The sequence below is a fragment of the Squalius cephalus genome (genome assembly GCF_949319135.1).
Source record: "Squalius cephalus genome assembly, chromosome: 6".
Classification (NCBI taxonomy): Eukaryota; Metazoa; Chordata; class Actinopteri; order Cypriniformes; family Leuciscidae; genus Squalius; species Squalius cephalus.
In genome coordinates this window covers 14,035,570-14,056,599 of record NC_137127.1, presented here as the reverse complement: position 1 = coordinate 14,056,599, position 21,030 = coordinate 14,035,570, and the positions used below count along the sequence as shown (strand labels likewise).

The following is a 21,030-nucleotide window of genomic DNA, read 5'->3' as shown; positions in this document are numbered from 1 at the left end:
CGTAACTTCTCGTTATGAAACTGAAGAGATTTGACTTTGTTTAAATTCCAGAAGAAATGGGATAACCTTTCACAGGTGATAATGTGTTGTATTAACTCAATATTCCAGGTTTTTAAACTATGCAAACTTTTAGCTAACGCCTTTTTTGTTGTATTGATGTATTTTAGTTTAGCTAAATCATCTGCTGAAGTCTATTGCAGATATAGATATTCATACATGCGTCTAACTAAGGTTGCAGACGCACAGAGCACTTGCTCTTTAATGTTCAGGGACAGGCTTTGACTGTTCCAATATGGCGGACGGCTTACGGCCCAAAGAAAGCAGCCGCTAATGAGTCATCTATGTCTTTATGTCTATGCATGCAACTCCAGGAAACCATGCAGTGGGTCACCATGGCTACCATAGCTGCTAGCTGCTCTTTTGAGGTTTTATTGGCAGTAAACAAACAACGAATTTCGCGAAAACTATAAAACTCAGTCTTACGCAAACCTGAAAAATAAACATTTTCAAATGCTCTCTGTAATACTTGATTCTGGTTAATGAAGCATTTTTACATTTCCCTTGAACATGACCCCAGTCAACCATTTCCTTCCTGCAAGTTTCCAGTTTGACGTGTCTCACACTTACAGTCTATGTAAGTCTCACATCACATCCTCTTTCTTTTCACACATAAAAACATTAACATTAGTTGCCAGTAGGCAGGCAAGAGGAATTCTGGGAGATGGCTGAGATCTTATTCTTTTTAACACTTCCAATAAGTTAATCGAAAACAAAGGAGAATCATCTATTTTTCTCTTTGTGTGATTTCATGCCATCCCTCATCACTGTTTAATGCTGATCTTTTAGTGATAATTCCACTTGTTATAAATGATAATATTGTTAATGTTTGGCAGTTAATTACAACACAAATGTATGTTACAACACAAATAAGAGTTAAGACTAAAATAGGCTTGTGGCCTGGCCATCATAGTATAAGAAAATAAAAGTTTATGATTAGCATGAAATTAAAACTATAAGAAGCATGATTACAGGTAGCATCTCATTATTATATTAAGTTCTTAGCAAATTCTTACCGCTGAGCTGTGATATATAATATTGGTTCAATTTGAACTGGTAAATGCTACGGTGTATCTTCAATAGAAGGGTTAAAAAAGCCATTGGAACAAACACGTTTAACCAGATCTTGTTTTTCAAAATGCTCTGACACTCCTTCCTCATTAACAGTGACAATTGGGAAACAACCAAGTCCAGACTGGGAATTCATTAAGCCACTGTCTTTGTTTTTAAGCATCATATTGTGAAGACTATTTAATGTCATATGTCACCACATACTGTACAATCTTATCCTTTAAGAAAACAACACGGTCCAAGGAGGAAGAGGAGATACAAGCCAACACCTCAGTGAACTGACCAAACTATGTTCTTTATTAGAAAGACTGAGCAGTCCTCCAAAAGCTCTACAACTTGTTAGGATGTTACATGCCAAATATACAGTCTTACATAAAAGTGCAATGTCACAATGGCTAAGCAGTATCTTTATTATTTGACCATTCTTACAACTTAATAAACAGAACAACGTTAGTAATAATTTATTTACTGTAATCCCTAGCAAACTCGGTATACTGGATCTGAAATAAGAATGCCACGGCACAGAGGACGTTTGTATGAAGTTCCTCTAAAACAGTTTTAAAGGCACTTTCACAAGTACATAGTACAGAGATGTACATGGACACACTGATAAAACAGCAATGAAATACATACAGAGATTTTGCTACTGTGTGTAGTTTTGCAGGGAGAACATTTCTCAAGGCTTAGCTGAGAGACATAAGATCTCAAATATCAACGTAATGTACACTCTTAAAAAATAAAAGAAAATAAGAAAACACTTTGTAATCGTTTTTAATATCACTCAATATAAATTGGTAATCAAAAGGCTTTAGTATGTTCCTTTTACATGTTTAAAAACAGGCATTGCTTATATTGTCTTAAAGTTCCTCCCCTTGGTTCAGCGATGGACAATTTCATAACATCATCCAAACATATTTCATAGCATATTCTACCTAAATAGGAGTAAACTGTTGTATATTTATCAGTGAATACAGTACGAGTAACACTAAACTATTGCCAAACTGTCATAATAATGTGAATGTTGATGCACAGATAACATAAGATTGATATACTGTATAAGAAATCCCAGATTTTTAATTTTGGAGTGCAAATACACTGGAGTGACTGATGCTATACATATTTATTTGTCTTTGGGTATGTCATGTGACTGACTTCATTTGGGTGTGGTGCTGTATTGACATTATTACGAAGGGTTAATGGGCCACTAGCACACATAAGAAACAGCACTATCTCACGAAAGTACTGCTGTAACAGTCTCTGAGTCCATGGCTATTGGCATCATTCCCTTGTTTGGTGAAACAACAAGAATTATTGCCTTAAAAGTTTCTAGAAATGCACTTGCATATGACAACTAAAAGGATTATCGTTCATGCTTATAGGGTAGAACCGAGCCGAGGGTTTTAGACAGCTAAGCAGACAAAGAAATGATTCTCGTAGCCTATCCGCATCAAACTCTAAGCAGCACTTGAAGAACTTTACTTTTTTTTGGCAGCTAGACTTTACTATTCACAGATTACATCTAATTAAGCAGAGAGATACTAAAAAAATAATGTTTATAGTGAGCAGTTGTTCCAAATTGGCCTGGGAGAAGGTAACGCACATAAAAGACCCACAAAATAAAAATAAAAAGGTTTAGTGGATGTACATTTATATACACAATATATATTTCTTTCATTCTAAAGAAGAAACTGAGTGAAGTACTTAAAAAAAAAAAGTAAGCGGATGTGGTTTACGCAAACTCCCTGGGCATATATTCAAATATTACTATCAAAAATATAATATTCAAAGCAAAGCCTTGCTAATTCAACTTAGAATCATTCAACATCAACAGCCAATCAGGGCGGGCAAAAGATGTGACATCACATGCCCTTATATGGCAGTGCGTTTCCAACCTCAACATTCCACACATCGTCACTTCAAAGAGTCGTGACCAGAAAACACTCTTGAGATGTAAAGACACATTTCCCACAATCCTTATGCTGTAAACAGAGAAACCAAAGACCCTGCTTAGTTTCGGTATAATTCACATTTAACAGTTTTTCTAGTGGATGTAAACTGCTGATATTTAAAAAGTCACCCTAAGAATATAGGAAGCTGTAGTGATTTGTTGCTTTCTTTAATATCATTTAATCTATTCACACAGAGTATTGCGGAAACAAATAAGGTGTCGGACAAGCATGCAAACGGTTTTTGGATACACATAAATAGCTTTCTGTTAGTCGCAGGTGTCTTTCGAATATATTTAAGAATGTCCGTTTGAATTCGCTAAACAGGTCATGAGAGAAAACGGAACTCTGAAATAGTAAACACCTGTTTAAGTGACTCTTCTGAACCATGCTTAGTAACCGACGTTATTCTAGTTTATTAACAAACCCTAAAATAGTGTTGGAATTCTATACACACACTGTTTTAAACTAACACCTCATTAATGCTGACCATTTCTAGTATCTTTAGTTACTTATATTTGCTTTAGTCCACTCTCTAAAGCGAATGAAATGTTGTGAAATGTTCAATGGCATTAAAATCCACTAAAAACCTGGCTCTGACTGCAATGGTCCTAATTTGACATTGTTTCCCCACTGTCGCTCTGAATGCACACAGTTAATCACATGGTGCAGGATTTGTCCAGTGGATCCTGTGGAGGGGGCGCCGGATGCTGCGCCGCTCCCGTCTTGGGTATCGCCACCATGGGTTTGGGCCGCAGGGCGGGGGGCTTGAGCTGCACCCCCATGCGCGGGGCCACGGCGGGTTTGAAGGTGCTCATGGTATCGCTAGAGGAGCTGGTGCTGCGGCGCATGGGCGGCTCCGTTGGGGCGGGCCGGAGCAGGAGCCCGTGCAGTTGGCTGAGGGACTCGGTGGAGCTGGCCGGCGTGGGAGCGTTCTTCATCTGCTCCAGGGTGTCCAGCACCACGTCAGGAGCGTGTTTAGCAGAACTCTGCCGTTCCAGCTCCTTGAGCTCATTCAGAGCAGTGTTCATCGTCTCCTCTATGTCCTACAGGAGAGAGACAGTGAATTTGAGTGTGTAGGTGGCCGAAATTATAATATAAACATCAAACAAATGGCAATACATGCAGACAACATGCTACATCACATCTAGTGAGATAAAATAAAAAGTACTTACAATATGTGTTCATAACATGGTCAGATTGTTAGTATTAAACAAAGAGACCCATGAGGATACTTCTTAGTGTGCGACATCAAGGTTTTTTTGGACTCAATAAAACCATCTTTGTTACGGAACTATTTCAAATATGAAAATAGGCCTTATTGATGAAACACAAGCAGAATGAATGTGTGTGAACTGTTTGTAAAGCCATTTTTACTTAAATTAAACTAACTTCTGGTATTTCGGTAGTTTCATTATGGAGCCTCAGAAAACTTCCAAGGGTTTAAAATGAGACAAAACAAGTTTTAAAATAATCAATAAAAAAAATTTAAAAAACAAATTCTTTAATTTATCCCCTTCCCCTGATTACTATACCTAAAATAAAATTAAAAATATATATTTTTTTAAATTAGAAAAACATTCAAAGAAAATATAAACTGAATACGAAAATATTTTTTTTCTAATTGATCCCTAAAATATTTTATTGGGTAGAAAATGCTCTTTGTGGACAAAAATATTTTTAAGTAAGTTTTTATTCAGTAATAATCACAAATGACTGGAAAGTTAACGTAAATTCACTAGGGTCTCAGCAAACCTATTTAAAATAATATTTAAATATAAAGTAATGGACATTTCTATAATTCATATAAATATCTAAATCATTTTACTGGGTAGAAATTGATCTTTGAGAGCAAAAATATTTGTAAAAATCATGTAAATCAATTAGTGAGAAGCCTAAAGAACATTCAGTTTATCAAACATCACAATAGGTGAATTGTGGTAAGTTATTTTAATCTACTGACACCAAGATTCTGTAAATAAAGTTTATTAACAAACAAGGAAATATACAGTATTAGCCTAGATGTTCAGAATGGGGGAGTCAAAGGACCTGTTTTATACTGTATGTTACACCTAGTATTAGAATACGTTTTGGTCGATCGGATCACAAGTAGAAGAGGGACATACATTGGTGTCCTGATTTCTTTGAGGGGAGCGTCTATGGGCAAGTGTATGGGCCTTTCCATCTAATGGATGACCAGAGATGACGGAAAAACATAGAGAGCTGCAGATTTCGTTTCTGCTCGGATAGCCACAAGACCACGGCGAACGCGTTAAGTGCGTTTTAGAAATCAGGAATGGTCTTCAAACCAAACTTAGTGTTTAAATCTCGTCCGTCTATCACTCTTCCCACGATGTTTACGCATTAAGTCAGTAGGTGGTCTTTTGTGGCTGTTCGAACGCATTTGACCACATAAGCGTTTACACTACGAAAACAAACTAGTCAATGAGTTTTCGACTACCCCTGGAAGTTGTAGAAAGTGGACAAGCTCGAAACGTTTTAGACCCCGTTTACACCTGTATTTAGCGTTGTTCACTTGATTTACCAAAAACGCATCTTAATACAGATGTTTCCAGGTGTAAACAGGGCCAAAAAGATTGAGAAGCATCGGCTCACAGCACATTTAAATTGGATTTTTTTCTCTGCTTGTGCTTCATAAGTGTTGCAGATATGCATTAGTCATTAGTAACAGGAGGCAGTAACTGACTATGTTACAGGGCTGGGCCTGCTGCGCATGGTGTGAGGGGCGTCGTCGCTTGCCTCCCGCTGACCTGTGCGATGCTCTCTGGATCCAAGCTCTTGTACTGGCCTGAAGACGTGGACCTTCGGATGGGAGGGCTCTCCATATTTTTTATGGACTCGTGCCGACTGATGTTGGTCAGGCTGCCGTGGCCGGTCCGTCTGCGTCTCTCGGGGCTGTCCATGGGCATGTGTCCTCTTCCTCTAAGCAGATCCCGCGGACTATAGTGGCCCATCGCCGGGGATCCCAAATCTGGGTTGCCGTGACTACCGTGGCTGCTATGGTTACCGTGGTGGCCCTGAGAGGGGTGGACCATGCAGTGGGCGTCAGTGGGGCGAGCTGGTGGCCTACGGGATGGAGGGTCACTTCTCTTCCTGTGCCTGCTAAACAAAATGGAAAGAAAGATAACATTAAAGTGTCTAATGAATCTGTTTCTATACCAAGATGGCATTTTAGCTTAAAGGGCACCAACTATGCTCTTTTAATAAGTTTTCATTCTTGAATGTCCAAAAAACACATTTTCCCACATATTTTATATCATTGCAGCACCTCTCTTCCCAGTCTGTCTGTAACGCACTGTTTAGTTCCTGTCATTTTGAAGCCGTCCTTCTGAAAAGCACAGTGTAATAACTGTGAGTTCCAATACACTACTAACGCAACTCAACTAGGCATTGTCCCCCTTTTTTTGGTGAGAATTATTTAAATGAGGAATATTGTGACCTGCACGTTCCCAGAAGAAACCTCAAGACTACAATCGAGGCGTTTCAGGGAGTTCAGACACAGTTCTTACTGCATGGTTTTTCCCCGCATTGAAAATATTTTTTGAATAGACTTTGACCTGCCAACGATTTATCTGATCATTTAATGTGACTATACCTGCTGTTCTGCGGTGCTGGTATCCGGTGATAGCCGGCTGCTTTAAAATGCTCCTGTGAGTGTTTGTGTAAGCAATCTGTGAAGAGCGTCAAAAGTTTCTATAAACAACGTGTTTTTGCAGCGTTGAGCTTTATAGCCAATCAGAGACGTATCTTTTGAGTGCATGAACGCAATGGCCAATCAGATGTGTATAAGTTAATCAGAATCCGCTCAATACTGCTCAAAGTATCAGTATCAGTATAAATACGATGTCAATAAGAGATTCATTGCACAGCGTAGGACAGCTTCATTGATTATAACGGGACTTTTCACAAATGTGCAGCTTCGTGTACCTCACGTTGAGCTTCAATGGAAGCGATCTTTGCTCGCTTTCTGTACATAATATACATTTTTCAACTACACATTGCAAATTTTCTGGATTGACAACCGTATTTAAATACGCGATTGAATCCGATTGACAATGATAAATATAGCACAGGACAGAACAAATCAATCTGATATTGTATGTCAAATGATCTATGCATGATCTGTTATGTGTAATGTGTTACTTTGTAGTTTATTTTATTACTAACTTTTCAAATCAGTCACTTTTTACACATAAATTTACAGATTTTTAAATATAAAATAGTTCTAAGAACTTTGTTTTATGATATGTCATAAAAGTTCCTGTTATCCACCACCACCGAAGGCCATTTTGACCCAGGAAAAACCCTGTACTGATAAAGAGAATAACTCCCTTTGGAGTAGACTTTGTGCTTTGTAACTTTGCAGACCTTTTTCAGGCTCAAAGAGCAACATTACACACTCAAGAGAGTTGAAAATGTAAAAAAGCATAATAGGACCCCTTTAATTTTAAGTGGTGGACATGGTTTGAACATGTTGCTAGTCATCACATGCTGCATTTGGCAACATCAGGTGTTCGCTAACCTTCAGTGCTCATGCATAATTAGCATCGGTGTCAGAGGCATCTCCTGAGTATCTGTGGTAAGACTTACTCTGCATATTCATTACAAGAGGCCTGGCAGGAACCAGCTTGACAGAAGTCATAATGATGTATGATGTCTGTGGATCTTACAGTATTAACTAAAAGCGCTTCTCAGAGAAGATGCTTGATGTCAGGATTAAAATATGGGAACCAAAGGAAGTTTGTAAAGCCAAAATATCAATTTCAACAGTTTTGCCTCTAATAACTTTTTGAAAAGTTAATATTCGTGTTTATCAAGGAGACAACTCTGTCAATGAAGAGATTAAGAGAAAGAAAGCAAAGAATATCTGATAATTATACTGGCAAAAAACTTAATGTAGTGTGTCATTTCCAATCAAGCTGTAATTATGCTGTGAAAAAAATGTAAAAATATTAGTTAATTTGGCTTATTTAGAGCGCACAATATGTTAGCCTCAGCAAGACTAAAGAATCTTCCAAAAACTTTGAAAACACAGATGCGGTTAGACATGGAAGATGTGGTGGAAAGAGTTACAAAAATTGTTTTAGAAACTGAAATAACGCTAAAATAAAATGTTTAAGTTTAACTTAAGATAGAAACGTTGCAACTTACTGAAATAAATATCTTTGAGTTAAAGTACTAAAAGAACTAAAAGAAAATACAAATGAATTAAAGCCAATTAGAAATATATATATATATATATATATATATATATATATATATATATATATATATATATATATATATATATATATAAAATTTAATGACAAAAAAAGACATAACAAAATTACAAAAACTAAGATTAAACTGAAAATATAAAAAAAGCTAAATCAAAATATGAATAAATACTATAATAGTACACAAATAACACTGGTGGAAAGACAGTTGCGGGGGAAAAAGCATTATTGTCCTGTAATACAAGTATATCCACTAGTAAGTGTGAAATGTGTGTATTAAGGACGAAAGTGCGCATAGTTGAAACACCCATAAATTATTTCAATTACTAAAATGGAGTATTTCTAGCACAAGTGTTCAACCATAAGTTGCCTCTTAACTTGTACATAATGAGCTCTCGTAATGTTTTCAAATGAGCTCTCGTAATGTGATTCAAAGAATCATTTTGACAGTCCGTGATAGATGGTAATCAGTAATGAGATGCTAATCTGTGAGTTCATAAATTATGTAACTGTGCAGCTAATAGTGACCATATTAAGAAGAACTGAATTGATTTTGTATGCTATTTTATCTAAAGCGTCAGTAGAGGTATTTGTCCAGCAGAGAGCGACCTGCACTGCACTAAAACAAGGGGCGACGCAATGGTGCACTGCTGCATGAAATCAGTAGAGTATCCAAAGAGAGTCAAGTCGTGAAAACACAGAAATTAACTGGTGGTTTTTATGGAAAGCCATCTAATACTGCTTTAGAATGACTAGAAATTATTCAAATTCATATTGAATACCATTTAACATTTAAGTATCAGAGTCCTTTCATTTCTACGACGCAGATGTCAGCTGCATGGGTCTGTTAACACATTGCAATACACTAACATTCACCGCTTATCCAGATTTCTGGCAAACTGGATGTAAATAAGTACCGAGTTCATGTGTTTGAGCACCCGCCTCCTCTGCTAGGAATAGCGCTGACACATCAAAAAGAACATTTGTCTTTGGAGATCAACACTTTATAATTTGATTGCCATAATGTCATTGGGTTTACAGTTGCAGAGGAAGCTATCCTCAGTATGTTTGATAAATGCACATATGGAAGGAGGAGGACATCTAAATAAAGACAAATGCACTGAAAGATTTAAGAGCCAGGAAACATAGCAGCACAACACAGAGGGATGGAGCAAATGAAAGGGGGGAGAGAGCAAATGAATACAAGACAAATCAACAGAATAAAAAACTGATGTAGTAAACTTCAAGAAAAAAAAACCCACACTGGGATTTCTGGGCATTTCTTTCTTCGTTCTCGTTACTTAAGGAGTATTTGATTGTTTGATGTTTGTCATTAAATTGCCTCACTGTAAAAAGGGATAAGTTGACAACTTAAAAAAGCGAGGAAACCCGTTGTCTTAAAACTATTAAGTAAATAAACTTCATGCGTAATTGAAAAGTTAATTGTCAAGTTCACATAACTTAATTTTTTCAATTACGCATGAAGTTTATTACTTAATAATTTTAAGGCAATGGGTTTCCATACTTCTTTTTTTAAGTTAAGTCATCTGATCACTTTTTAAAGTGCTGTTGCCTTTTATTGAATACACTCAATGTCTTGAAGCAAGGGGAATTCTGGGAAGTTTTTGTTCACTCACCTGCTGATGTAGGCATCAGGTATTCTGCTGTCTGTTGGAGATCCAATGTCTCTAGTGGAGCATTTCTCCTCTCCTCCGTGTCCACTGCTGGCCTCGCTGTCTGCCTTCTGACTGAGTGTGTCAGAGAATGTGTCATCCCTGTCAAAACAGCACACAAGTAGTAAAAAAAAAAAAATATTCACAAGCATTTAGCTTAGTTTAATATTTAACCCTTAAACGCATACCTTGGGGTCTTTAGTGACCCGGGACGTCATTCACTACCCCCCCCCCCCCCCCCATCTCATTTATTTTTTAAAGTTAGACATCAACCTTCTTAGTTTTCCTCAATCAATTCATTATAAACAATATAACAAGAAAAAAAATAATACAATTATAAAGTATTTTTAAGTATTATAAAATTATAAAATATTTTTAAGTATAATTTTACTGCACAACAATAATTGAATCTTTTATGACTAAGAAAATGCAATCCGCCTTTTTTCCACAAGGTGGCGATGTCTGATACACAATGATGAAGTGACGTTTCACTCATAGTTACCGCAGGCAGAAAACAAAAGAATAGGAAGTATCATCAGCAAAACTTAAAATGGCTCAGCGATTTTCTGCAGAGCAAATCCTCAACGCATTCAAATATTAGAGTCACTGTCACTTGATGGATCTGTTGAGGAAGCTGTCAGCGATCAAAATATTGATTTTGAAGATGCTGAAAATGATAGTTTCAGGGTTTCTGCACATTTTTTAAAGTCAAATTTAAGACTTTTTAAGACCTTTTTAAGACCCGAAGAAATCAAAATTAATACCATGCATTAGGGGTGTGCAATATTGACAAAATATGTCTCGATCGATATTTTCAAAGTTTTGAGGGTAATAATTAGATAATAGTAACAAAAATTAACATTTTTTATTAAGGGGTAATATTTGCCATCTTAAATTGATTTCCAGTGGCATTTTCATCTCTATATTGACATTTGTAGATGTATGCATCACCTTTTATGTCAAATTCTAACATTTAAATTAAATTATATTAGAATAATTACACAATACCACTGTTACCAGTCAAATTAAATCATTAAATCAAAATCCACCTTTGCAGTGCAGAGGTGACACAGTGGCGGCATCAGATCTGGCATTACATTTTATTTATTGTGCATATTTACACTGCATTTACAATTGCATAAATAAAGCTATGAGATTGTTAAATATGAACTGTGATTTCTAATTTTAACATTCTAATTAAAAAGTACTCTAAATGTGAAACTAAAGCTGCCAGTAGGTGGCGGCAAGTCACTGTTTTAATAAGTGAGTTGAGGGAGTCATTCATTCAACCAATTCGTTCAAACGGCTGATTCATTCGGGAAGCAAGTGACTGTTCATTGAATCATTAAATTGATTCGTTCAAAACGCGGATTCCAGTCAAAAACTCATCGCTGTCTGTTGCATTGAGGCTCTGCTATGGCTTCAATTTGAAATTCTCGTCAGCGAAATAAAGGGGAAACAAACAATATTGACAATAGGCTACTGTTTATAAAATTTAAATCACAATGTTAATTTATTGTTAATTACTGTTATATAAATAAATAATCACATTTGCAATTGTGCACGGGAAAACGGAAGTCTTGCTGATGTGATATTGTAGGTCTATGATAACAACATAATATGATATGAGACAAAAACTCATGGGAACATAGCCTACCTAACGTTATAACTGCACTCATCACGCAGTGAGTACGAGACCAAAGCGATGTCAGCTCGCAGTACATCGTTAAAACAATGATTACAATATCATAATAATAGACAATACACATCGCACACCACTACGAACATAAAGACTGAACTTAGAACTGAACTGACGTTTACCAACTCACTTCTCATTCTCTCCTCCTGTTTCGCGCGTGCAGGTCTGCAGGAGATGGACGTAACGCTGCCGCGAATGACGCGAAATGTCACGTGAACCACAAAGAAAGAATAATAAATAAAAAAAGTACGCTAATTAGATGGTTCTAATTTAGAAAACATTTAGATATGTTTAAGTCAAATTGCCATCTAAAATTTAAGACCTTTCATAAGTAAAAATAAGACTTTTTAAGACTTTTAAAGGCCTTAAATTTTAAAAATCTAATTTAAGACTTTTTAAGACTTAAGGATCCGCGGACACCCTGAGTTTGGAGAATATGTTCGAGATCGTGAATATAAGCCAGATGCTGAATGTACTGTGAAATGAGCTCTGATGAGGACAGTGATGATGGTATAAAACATCTGCTCAAACTGAACCCTTCCAATCTCCAAAAGGTAACAAAATATGCTTTATTTTATTCTTCTGTAATTGTTACACTCAGTGCTCGAATTGAGGGGGGGCTGGGGGGATCCGGGACCCCCCATAAGGTATTAGGGACCCCCCATAAGAAGTAAAAAATAGAATTAGGGGGGTCCCTCGGATATTTTTATTTTAGTAAAAATAATAATGACAAATCAAAATAAATGCATGCAAAGGATACAGTAAATATCGTGAATTGATTATTTACAATAATTTATTTTAAGTGTGTTTATAGGCTAGTTGTCATGTCTCTTTAAAATGTAAACGCCCCGCCTAAAGAGCGCTGTGCGCGCGCATGACATCGTCGACTGACAGGAGTCAGGACTGTTTGTTTGGCGCCGCTCCGGTGAAGCTAATTTTAGCTTTTAAAATATGGAGAAAAATAAACCTCCACTCGCAGTCGGGAAGAGAAAGCTTCTTACTGACTTTTTTGAGGGGTAATTGTCTCTCGCTATATATCTTTCTACTTTATATCTAACAGTTATCCACTCCATGTCGGGGCTTTTATATTCCTATATATTGGAAACATTTAGGCTTACGTTACTATTTTTTTCATAATTAACAGTCCTGGTTCTACAGGAGTGCTAGTGCTAGAGATCTCGATGAAGATGGATAACAGATTTTTAGTAATTATAAAGGGAGCGCTCGTTCGTTGTGCGCTTTCTATGCTTTCTAATATCCATTCAGAATTTGTATTTATTTGTATATGACTTGTTTTTCATGCTGCTAGGACCAAAGGCTGTATAAACACGGCAAAGTTTTGGGAATTACATACGCATTTATGCGGGATTCACTCTTGAAATAGCAATGATTTATTTTGATTGCCAATTTGCCATAGTATTGTTTGTTTATGAATAAAGCAGCCTTTTTCACTGAAATGGTTGAATAGTCTGCTGACTCACTCACTCATGACAGTGCTTTGCCGCCACCTACTGGACGTAACTATTTAAAAATCGTATGTGCTGAAATAGTTGAAAAATCCCAACCAACACACAGGCTGACAGCCTGTTTTGCCACAATTTATAATAAACAAGTTTCATGCATTTAATCAAGTCTTTTGGAACAAACATTATCACAGTGTCACATCAATCATGGACATCCCTATGTTAAACTTATAAACTATTCCAAATACTGTATCCTGTTTGCCCAGTTGCCCTGCACTCTTTGAGTAAAACTCCCGCATCTGGGTTCATACTACATCATTACAGCCTGATAGTATTTTTCCATTCTTTTGCTACTGTTTAAGTAATAAAAAAGTTGTGAAGATAGATATCCTTTTGAAGTTACTGACTGCTCTCTTTTCACTGCTTTCGGAGACATTATGAAATTATTATCCCTGTGCCACTGTTGAATCTGACAGTGATACCATCCAGTGAGTCTGGAAGCCATCTGATTATTTTCTACTGTTTTTGAGACATTTCAATGTATTTTGAAGTCACTTGCTTTTACGGGTGTTCAAGTGCCAATATGTAGTGCCCTGGTATATTTGCCATAGCTGCCCTTTTGGGTCTGCTGCTTTGTCACCCTCTAAATCCATATTACTCAAGTAAGTAATTTAAAAGAAGATACATATATATATATATATGTATGTGAATTCAAGCGTTTTTAATAAATAGTATATATTTATGCATATTATGATCAAATATATTGTATATTTTGTATAAATTGTATATTGCGAGACTAACCAACCCCCCGCCCAAAAAAACTTGGGGACCCCCCATAAGACTTGACTCAATTCGAGCACTGGTTACACTAATATCGGGAGGGTTTCATATTATTGCGACAGGTAGAGATCCATTCGTGTTAGATATAGATCTGGGTCGCTAAAGACCCCAAATTATTTCACGTCAGACAACAAAATGAGCTCCAAATACCAATAAAACACATTTATTCATTTATTCAGTATCACTGAGCTCGTCCCAAAGAGCTCTGCACTCAATATTGCCCAATACACTTAATGTAGGCCTGCTTAATGTGATTTTTCTAATAATAAAATATATTATTATTATTAAAATATTATATATATATATATATATATATATATATATATATATATATATATTTTTTTTTTTTTTTTTTTATATATACATACATATATACGTGATGCATATATATATATATATATATATATATATATATATATATAAAATATTTTAATAATAATATATTTTATTATTAGAAAAATCACATTAAGCAGGGTTTGCTTTGCTTGTTTGTAGGGCTGCACAATTTAGCCCAAAATATTGTGATTATATATCAATAGGACTATAAAATAATACTAATTATTATTATTAGTAGTAGTAGTAGTAGTAGTAGAATATGCATTTACTGTTAACTGAGACATAAAAGATGTGATAAAAGATTTCACTCTGTAAAAGAACTGTGCTGCATTTTGCATTATTTCCTTAAAATTGCAGGAAGCCATATAGCAAATTGGTTATATTTTGAGTAATTGTGCATCCCTAATTGAACGTGACACTAAAGTTCAAACATTTTTGGTTTCTTCTTCTTCTTTGTCACAACCCTATCAAAATGCAACACATGCTTCAGCAACATTTAAAACAATTAATCGCAAGGACATTTTTTCTGCTGCAAGGTAAAACATGATGACTATTTCATTTGCTTTCACTATTTCTCCTGTTTACATTGCGTCCATGCTAACTTGCAATCTTGTAACATTGCCCTTTTTCAACACTTTCATGTGAAGGTCAAGCGATACGTGATGCTTGTGTTGAGTGGTGCGTTAAAGCCCTGACACGAGGCATGTAAAGCTCTAAAAGTCCCGTGTAAAATCACAGCTGTTGATACGGCTTATTGGACAGTACATTAGGTCACATGTTTTTGAGCACCAAACAGACATTTCTATAAGCTGAGATGTGAATGCTCTCCATTGTACGCGTGCCACTGTGCTGATGTGTGTATGAGCTGCCCGGCTGACATCCTTACACTCTCTTGCTCTTTTATTGGACTGAGGGACTGACTCTGCTGGTCTAGGGCCTTTTAAACTCCCTCGTTCCACCAGGCTGTAAATTCTCTCAGTGCCACGAGCCAAGAACACACATCAACAGAGGGTCATGATGTGAATTATTGATACACACACACAGTCGGCTGGTATGGGCTCTGTTGTTGGCGTCACTCAGCACTGTGCCTGATCCATTAGATTTGCCCCCTTTATGAGCCATAATCTGTTCAACAAGGCACCAATAGTTGCCCAGGCAGAACAAGTTGTCATGACAATAAAGAGATTTACCAGAGGAAGATGGTCCAGAGCAGAGTGTAGCTACTAAACTCTGTGGTTCATTTATGTTCAAAATCTAATGAGGTGCCTATCTAGACAGCATTTTAAGGCAACATTGGTACAATCCTTTCTAAGTAGGCAGCTGCCTTCTAAGTCTGCATCCCCTATGCCTACTTCCCTAACATAGTATGAATACAGTATGTCCAGATTGAAGTATATATAGTATAACATTTTATTAATGGTTGAGAAGCAAGTTTTTCATCAAATGCAGTACCTACTTTGAAAATAAGTCTTTGAACGTAAGTCTAACTCTTGAGGAGAAGGTAATCCCAAAATGCATTTCAAAAAAATTGTGGACAAATAAAGAATATTACGGTATACAAACTAAGGCTGGGAAAAATAACGTTAATTTTGGAGATCAATATGAAATGTTTGATGCAATAAATTAATTTATTCCATTAAACCATTTTATTTTAAATATTATTATTAACATAAATATAAAACATTTTAAAATATATTATTTAAAATACTTGTACAATTATATGTAAATATATGGAACTTAGATTTATAAAAGTTATAAAAATTTAACTTTTTCCATTACACATTCATACATTGTCTCTTATCCTTGTTTTTGTTTTTTTAATTAGATTTTCAAAAAAATTCTACATTTCTACAAATAAAACTAGATTTTATTTCAAATGTATGTTACATTTGGTTGATTTTATCCAATGTATAGAGTCGCAAAATGCATTTCATTGAGCATTTTACTGTGTATGATTGTGTGTGACCAATAAAATTGCAATCTGAATTGAAATTATTATACTTATCTAATGCTGAAAGGACTGAGTAGACTCATACTCCAAAAATAGTTCTGCCAAATATTTATGTGCTATGTATTTCTAAGATTTTAGATTATCATGCTGTTAGCAACATTGCAACATCAAACTCTGTTGAAGCACTTTTATTATTTATATTATATATCCAAACAACCCTTGAAACATGGATCATTACAGACAGTGGAGTATTTGTTTTATCACAGTAGTACAGTAGAGATACTCACATATCCTGCACAACAATGTACTGGTGAGGCACTAGGCCGTCTATGCCATTGTGTCTGCCCTCCCACCAGTCATCCGATGCTCTCTGGTACAGCAGCAGAGACGCACCCTTCTTAAAGGACAGCTCCCGCGCAGAGCGCCCCACATAATCAAATTTTGCGATGGCTTCAATGGGCTCCCCCTCTGTAGAGGAAAAAAAGACACAGCATGGTTAATTCAGTTAAGTAAGGAGAGAGGAAATAGATGTCAGTGACAATAGGTTTTCCATTGGAGAATTTCCAATCATAACTTCTGTGTGATCAATTAGCTCTTCCGCATGGGCAGCATCACCCGTTTCTGCACTTTAGGCATATGCTACATGAAACGCCTAAAGGGAAAAAATATGAAGCCGTTTGAATGGCAGTTGGTGCTATTTACAGAAACAAGTCGAATGAAAACAGTGCACATGCCTCAACAATATCTGACTGTTTTATGAGAGCATTTGAATGCATCAACGTTATAGGGTTTCTGACTAGTTGCTGTACATGCCTTTGCTGCCATGACTCCCTTTATGTAAGAGACACCGCGGGCTTCAATGCATGTGAAGTAGCTGCAGTTCTGGCAGAACGGGCTGTTCTCATCCTCAGGATAATCAGGCAATGTGGATCTTACCAACAACATCACAACACCTGCCAACTGAGTGCAACAACTTTTACAAAACAGCACTGTGGTGCAGTGATGGTGATACCATGGTGCTTGAGCAAGGTACAAGAGATCATGCTAAATTATGTATTGAGTCACACTTAAAGGGGAACAAAAAAAATAAATAAAAAAAATAGCTTTTTATATTTTAAAAATGATTTATATCAATTTTAATATTTAAATAATAATTTTAAATAGTTAATAATAATAATAATAATAATATACATATATATATATATATATATAATTTATAAAAAAAAAAAAAAAAAAAAAAAATTATATATATATATACATATATACACACACCATTATATATATATATATATATAATTGAAAAAACAAAAATGTCAATAATTAAATTTTAAAAATTGTCCTTATTATTTCTATTAAGCAAAACGACCAATCAGCATCCACGCACTGTGCATTTTATAACTGAATATAAACTGTGATACTGAATGAAGAAGGCCATATTCTTGTACAATGGTATTTAAATGTTAGCCCAAGATATATATATATAAAAAAAAAAACTATGGTTTACCATCATGGTGTAATCCATCATAGTATTACCATTTTTTATGTCCATAAATTGTATTTGTTTGTGAAAACAAAAGTCTCATTAAAAAGTTAAACTACCTGGTAAATCAATTTGTATTGTCTGTAACTAAATGCATATTGTGAAGATGTGTTCAGTCTTAATTCTATAAGTTCTGTACTGCATTTTGCATCAAAGTCAAGCATCAAAACGGTCAAAATTGTTGTTAAAAATGTAGTGATACTTGCTACAGAAGTATTTCAAAAAAACCTTTGGAGAGAGGCACGAGCGTTGCCATTGTAATAAATAAAGACAGAACAATTAGTGAAAACAATAACAAATCAGACAAATAGAATACACAATTAATCTAGGGAAGACAGCAATAAAACCGAGAGGCACAAGCTCAGAGAGGAAATGCTTTTTCATTCTCGACAGTCTGGAAATGACTATGAGTCAATAAGACGTGACGGGCGTGAGTTGACTGTCTGAATTAATAGGGCAGCTCTGAGAGCAGGCACCTTGTTAATAAAGAGGACGGGGTAGAGATCAATAAGGCCATCAACTGTCCACACGTCCCTGTCTCTCCTCCATCTCTGCCTGACAGATGCTGTCATTCATTGTCCTTGCAAAAGCATGTTCATGTATCACAGTGCTGCTAGGACAGTGTTTGTGAAGACGGGCGGCAGACAAAGTAGGAAAGTTACCAAGATTATTAAAGAAAGCAAATCCATATATTCGACCAATTCATTTGTTTACTCGTGTTCAAAACCTCAAAAGGCGCTTTGGAACTTTTAATTAATTCTGGTAGTCTGTATTAAAGAAGCTGTAACTCTTTTGTTATGGTACTATTTTTATTCACAGACATTGTTCCTGCAGCCGCTTGCTCTACCGTAGTTCATTGCACATTGTACCATATGGGCTTGTTTTTGCCCCAGAGGAGAGTTAACAACCAATGCTAGGTTTTTTGGCTTAATATACACTGCTGTAGCAGTAACTTACCCACCAGCACTCGCGGCTGCAAGCAGACCCAGGAGGAATGAAGGCTGACAGAGTAGAAAAATGTTTGTAAGCTGCATTTCCTGTTTTTTTTTTTTTTTATGGAGGCATGCTTGCAGACTGCACGAATACAGCCATTTAGAAGAGAAAAGTAGCTCACTGCAACATCACCGGCTAAGAAATGTTCTGTTTTGTAACAAAGACGAAATGTTTAAAGGTTTTTCTCATCAAAAACTGGCATTTTAACAAAGCTTTGTTTTGAAACAGAAACAGCCTAATAATATTCAACAAGAAATGCCATTCAATAATCATTATTTATTTAATGCATGCTTAACAGTAAACCCGAATATTCAACAAAGAATTTTTTACTTAAAATTCATTAAATATGTACTTCAGAAGCAATACTTCATAAGATATTAACACTCATTTTCAAAGACTGTATCTTAAATAAGTGTAAACTATTTTAAATTATGAAAGAAATCTCTTTCATAAACATTAAAAAAAACTTTGAGATTGTAAAAAAGTAAAAACAGTAATTTTATGAAATATGACTCATGTAAAATATTTTTTTTATTTTTTTTTAAATGTAATTTATCATCACATATTTAGTGTCACATGATCCTTCAAAAAATTATGTAATAAGATGATTTAGTGCTCAAGAAACATTTCTTATTATCAATGTTGAAAACAGTTGTGCTGCATAATATTTTTGTGAAAAACGTGATACAGGATTATTTGATGAATATAAAGTTCTAAAGAACAGCATTTATTTGAAATGTAAATCTTTAGTAACATTATAAATGTCTTTACTGACACTTTTGAGCAATTAAATGCACCCTTGCTGAATAAAATTGTTAATTTCTTTATAAAATATCTTACTGACCGCAAACATTTGAACAACAATAATATAATCTGTATATGTATATACATTTCGTATTGTGTGTGTATATGTTTATTTATTTTAATTGGCCACTTTTGACATTCTACAAACTAAAAGTTACTTATAGATTTACTAACTTTGCAACTCTCATTAGAGTATTAGTAGACTGTTAGGTGGTTAGGTGTTAGGGTTCGGTTGACAAGTTGACATGTAGTTGCAAAAGTTACTTATAGTCAGAAGAATGTGTGTTGGGGGAGCATCAAAATAAAGTGTTAGCAGATATTAAAGGATAACTGTTGCCAAAATGCAACCTAGGGTCTTTTTGTTAATCTACCCCAGGCAAACTTTTGACAGTCAAAAATAGTCGATCTCCGAATGTGAATGAATGACTCTGAATTTTAGTATTGCTTCTTATATGAGCATCCTTTTTCTAATACAAGGTCAATATTGATTTTCACTAACGACAAAACAACAAATTATCCCTGAATTTATATGGAAGTAAGCTTTAGGAGCTTTCCATCTTTACTCTCCTCCCTGTTACGTTGCATTCGGAGATCGACTATTTTTGACTGTCAAAATGCCGGCGGACACAGCAACAGTGAGTTGATCAAAATCTTTCTTTTTAGTAAACTCTGTGTACACAAACAATGTTCTCAATGCTCGAGTTCATGTGTAGAGCCCCTGGTGATACTTCGAGCAAAGTTTCATGTTGTGTCGAGCCTTCTTAGTGTTTTAAAAATAGCGATTTTTGATGCTATCATAGAAGTGCCCCAAACACTCCCATTCATAAGGCAATTTGACCGAAAACGAAAATACGGTCAAACTTAAAAGTGGCGTTTCCATTCTAATTATGCTTTTAAACGAAAGTTTGCCTCAGGTAGATTAACAAAAAGACCCTAGGTAGCATTTTGGCGACAGTTATCCTTTAAGCAGACCGTCTACTAATACTCTAAATGAGAATTAAATGACATGTAGTTGCAAAGTTACAGGACTTATATTTAACTGAATGTCTAAAGTGGACCATCAAATTTAAGTGATACCTTTTTTATTATTATTAAGAGTCATTTTTGAATTAATGTTGACTTTTAGATATTTTCAGATATATTACACAAACCAACATTTCCAAAACGCCAAATCTTTTCATTCAACATCGGTTTCTCACAGATGCTGAGATTTGTCTTTTTCTTCCCAAGAGTGCATTATGTCTGCTTATTCCAGTTCACTTGAATGAATAAATGGCTCTAAAGGCATAGCAGGGGTCCCATCACTGGACAAAGTGGTTTTCCAGATGGGCCCTGAGACCAGACGATCCCCTTCAGATGCAGTGATTGAGGACAGATGCTGCACTGGTCACTAGTTTGAGCGGGCTGATATAGTTATACT

General features: G+C 35.6%; 1 protein-coding gene across 6 annotated transcripts in view; it reads right to left on the bottom strand.

The window, feature by feature from the left end:
* Positions 1-1,401: 1,401 nt before the first annotated feature.
* The window catches only part of srgap1a (SLIT-ROBO Rho GTPase activating protein 1a), a 116,988-nt gene continuing 97,359 nt past the window's right edge, over positions 1,402-21,030 (bottom strand). For 2 of the 6 annotated variants that reach the window (XM_079873442.1, XM_079873444.1), the window contains exons 19-22: positions 16,561-16,741; positions 9,949-10,086; positions 5,846-6,194; positions 1,404-4,120 (exon numbers count right to left, since the gene is read on the bottom strand). In XM_079873442.1, the coding sequence (XP_079729568.1) occupies positions 3,734-4,120; positions 5,846-6,194; positions 9,949-10,086; positions 16,561-16,741 (1,055 nt within the window). In that variant the 3' untranslated portion in view covers positions 1,404-3,733. Of the gene's footprint in view, positions 4,121-5,781; positions 6,198-9,948; positions 10,087-16,560; positions 16,742-21,030 lie in introns of all 6 variants that reach the window. The other 4 variants (XM_079873443.1, XM_079873441.1, XM_079873445.1 and 1 more) reach the window with 4 other exon arrangements.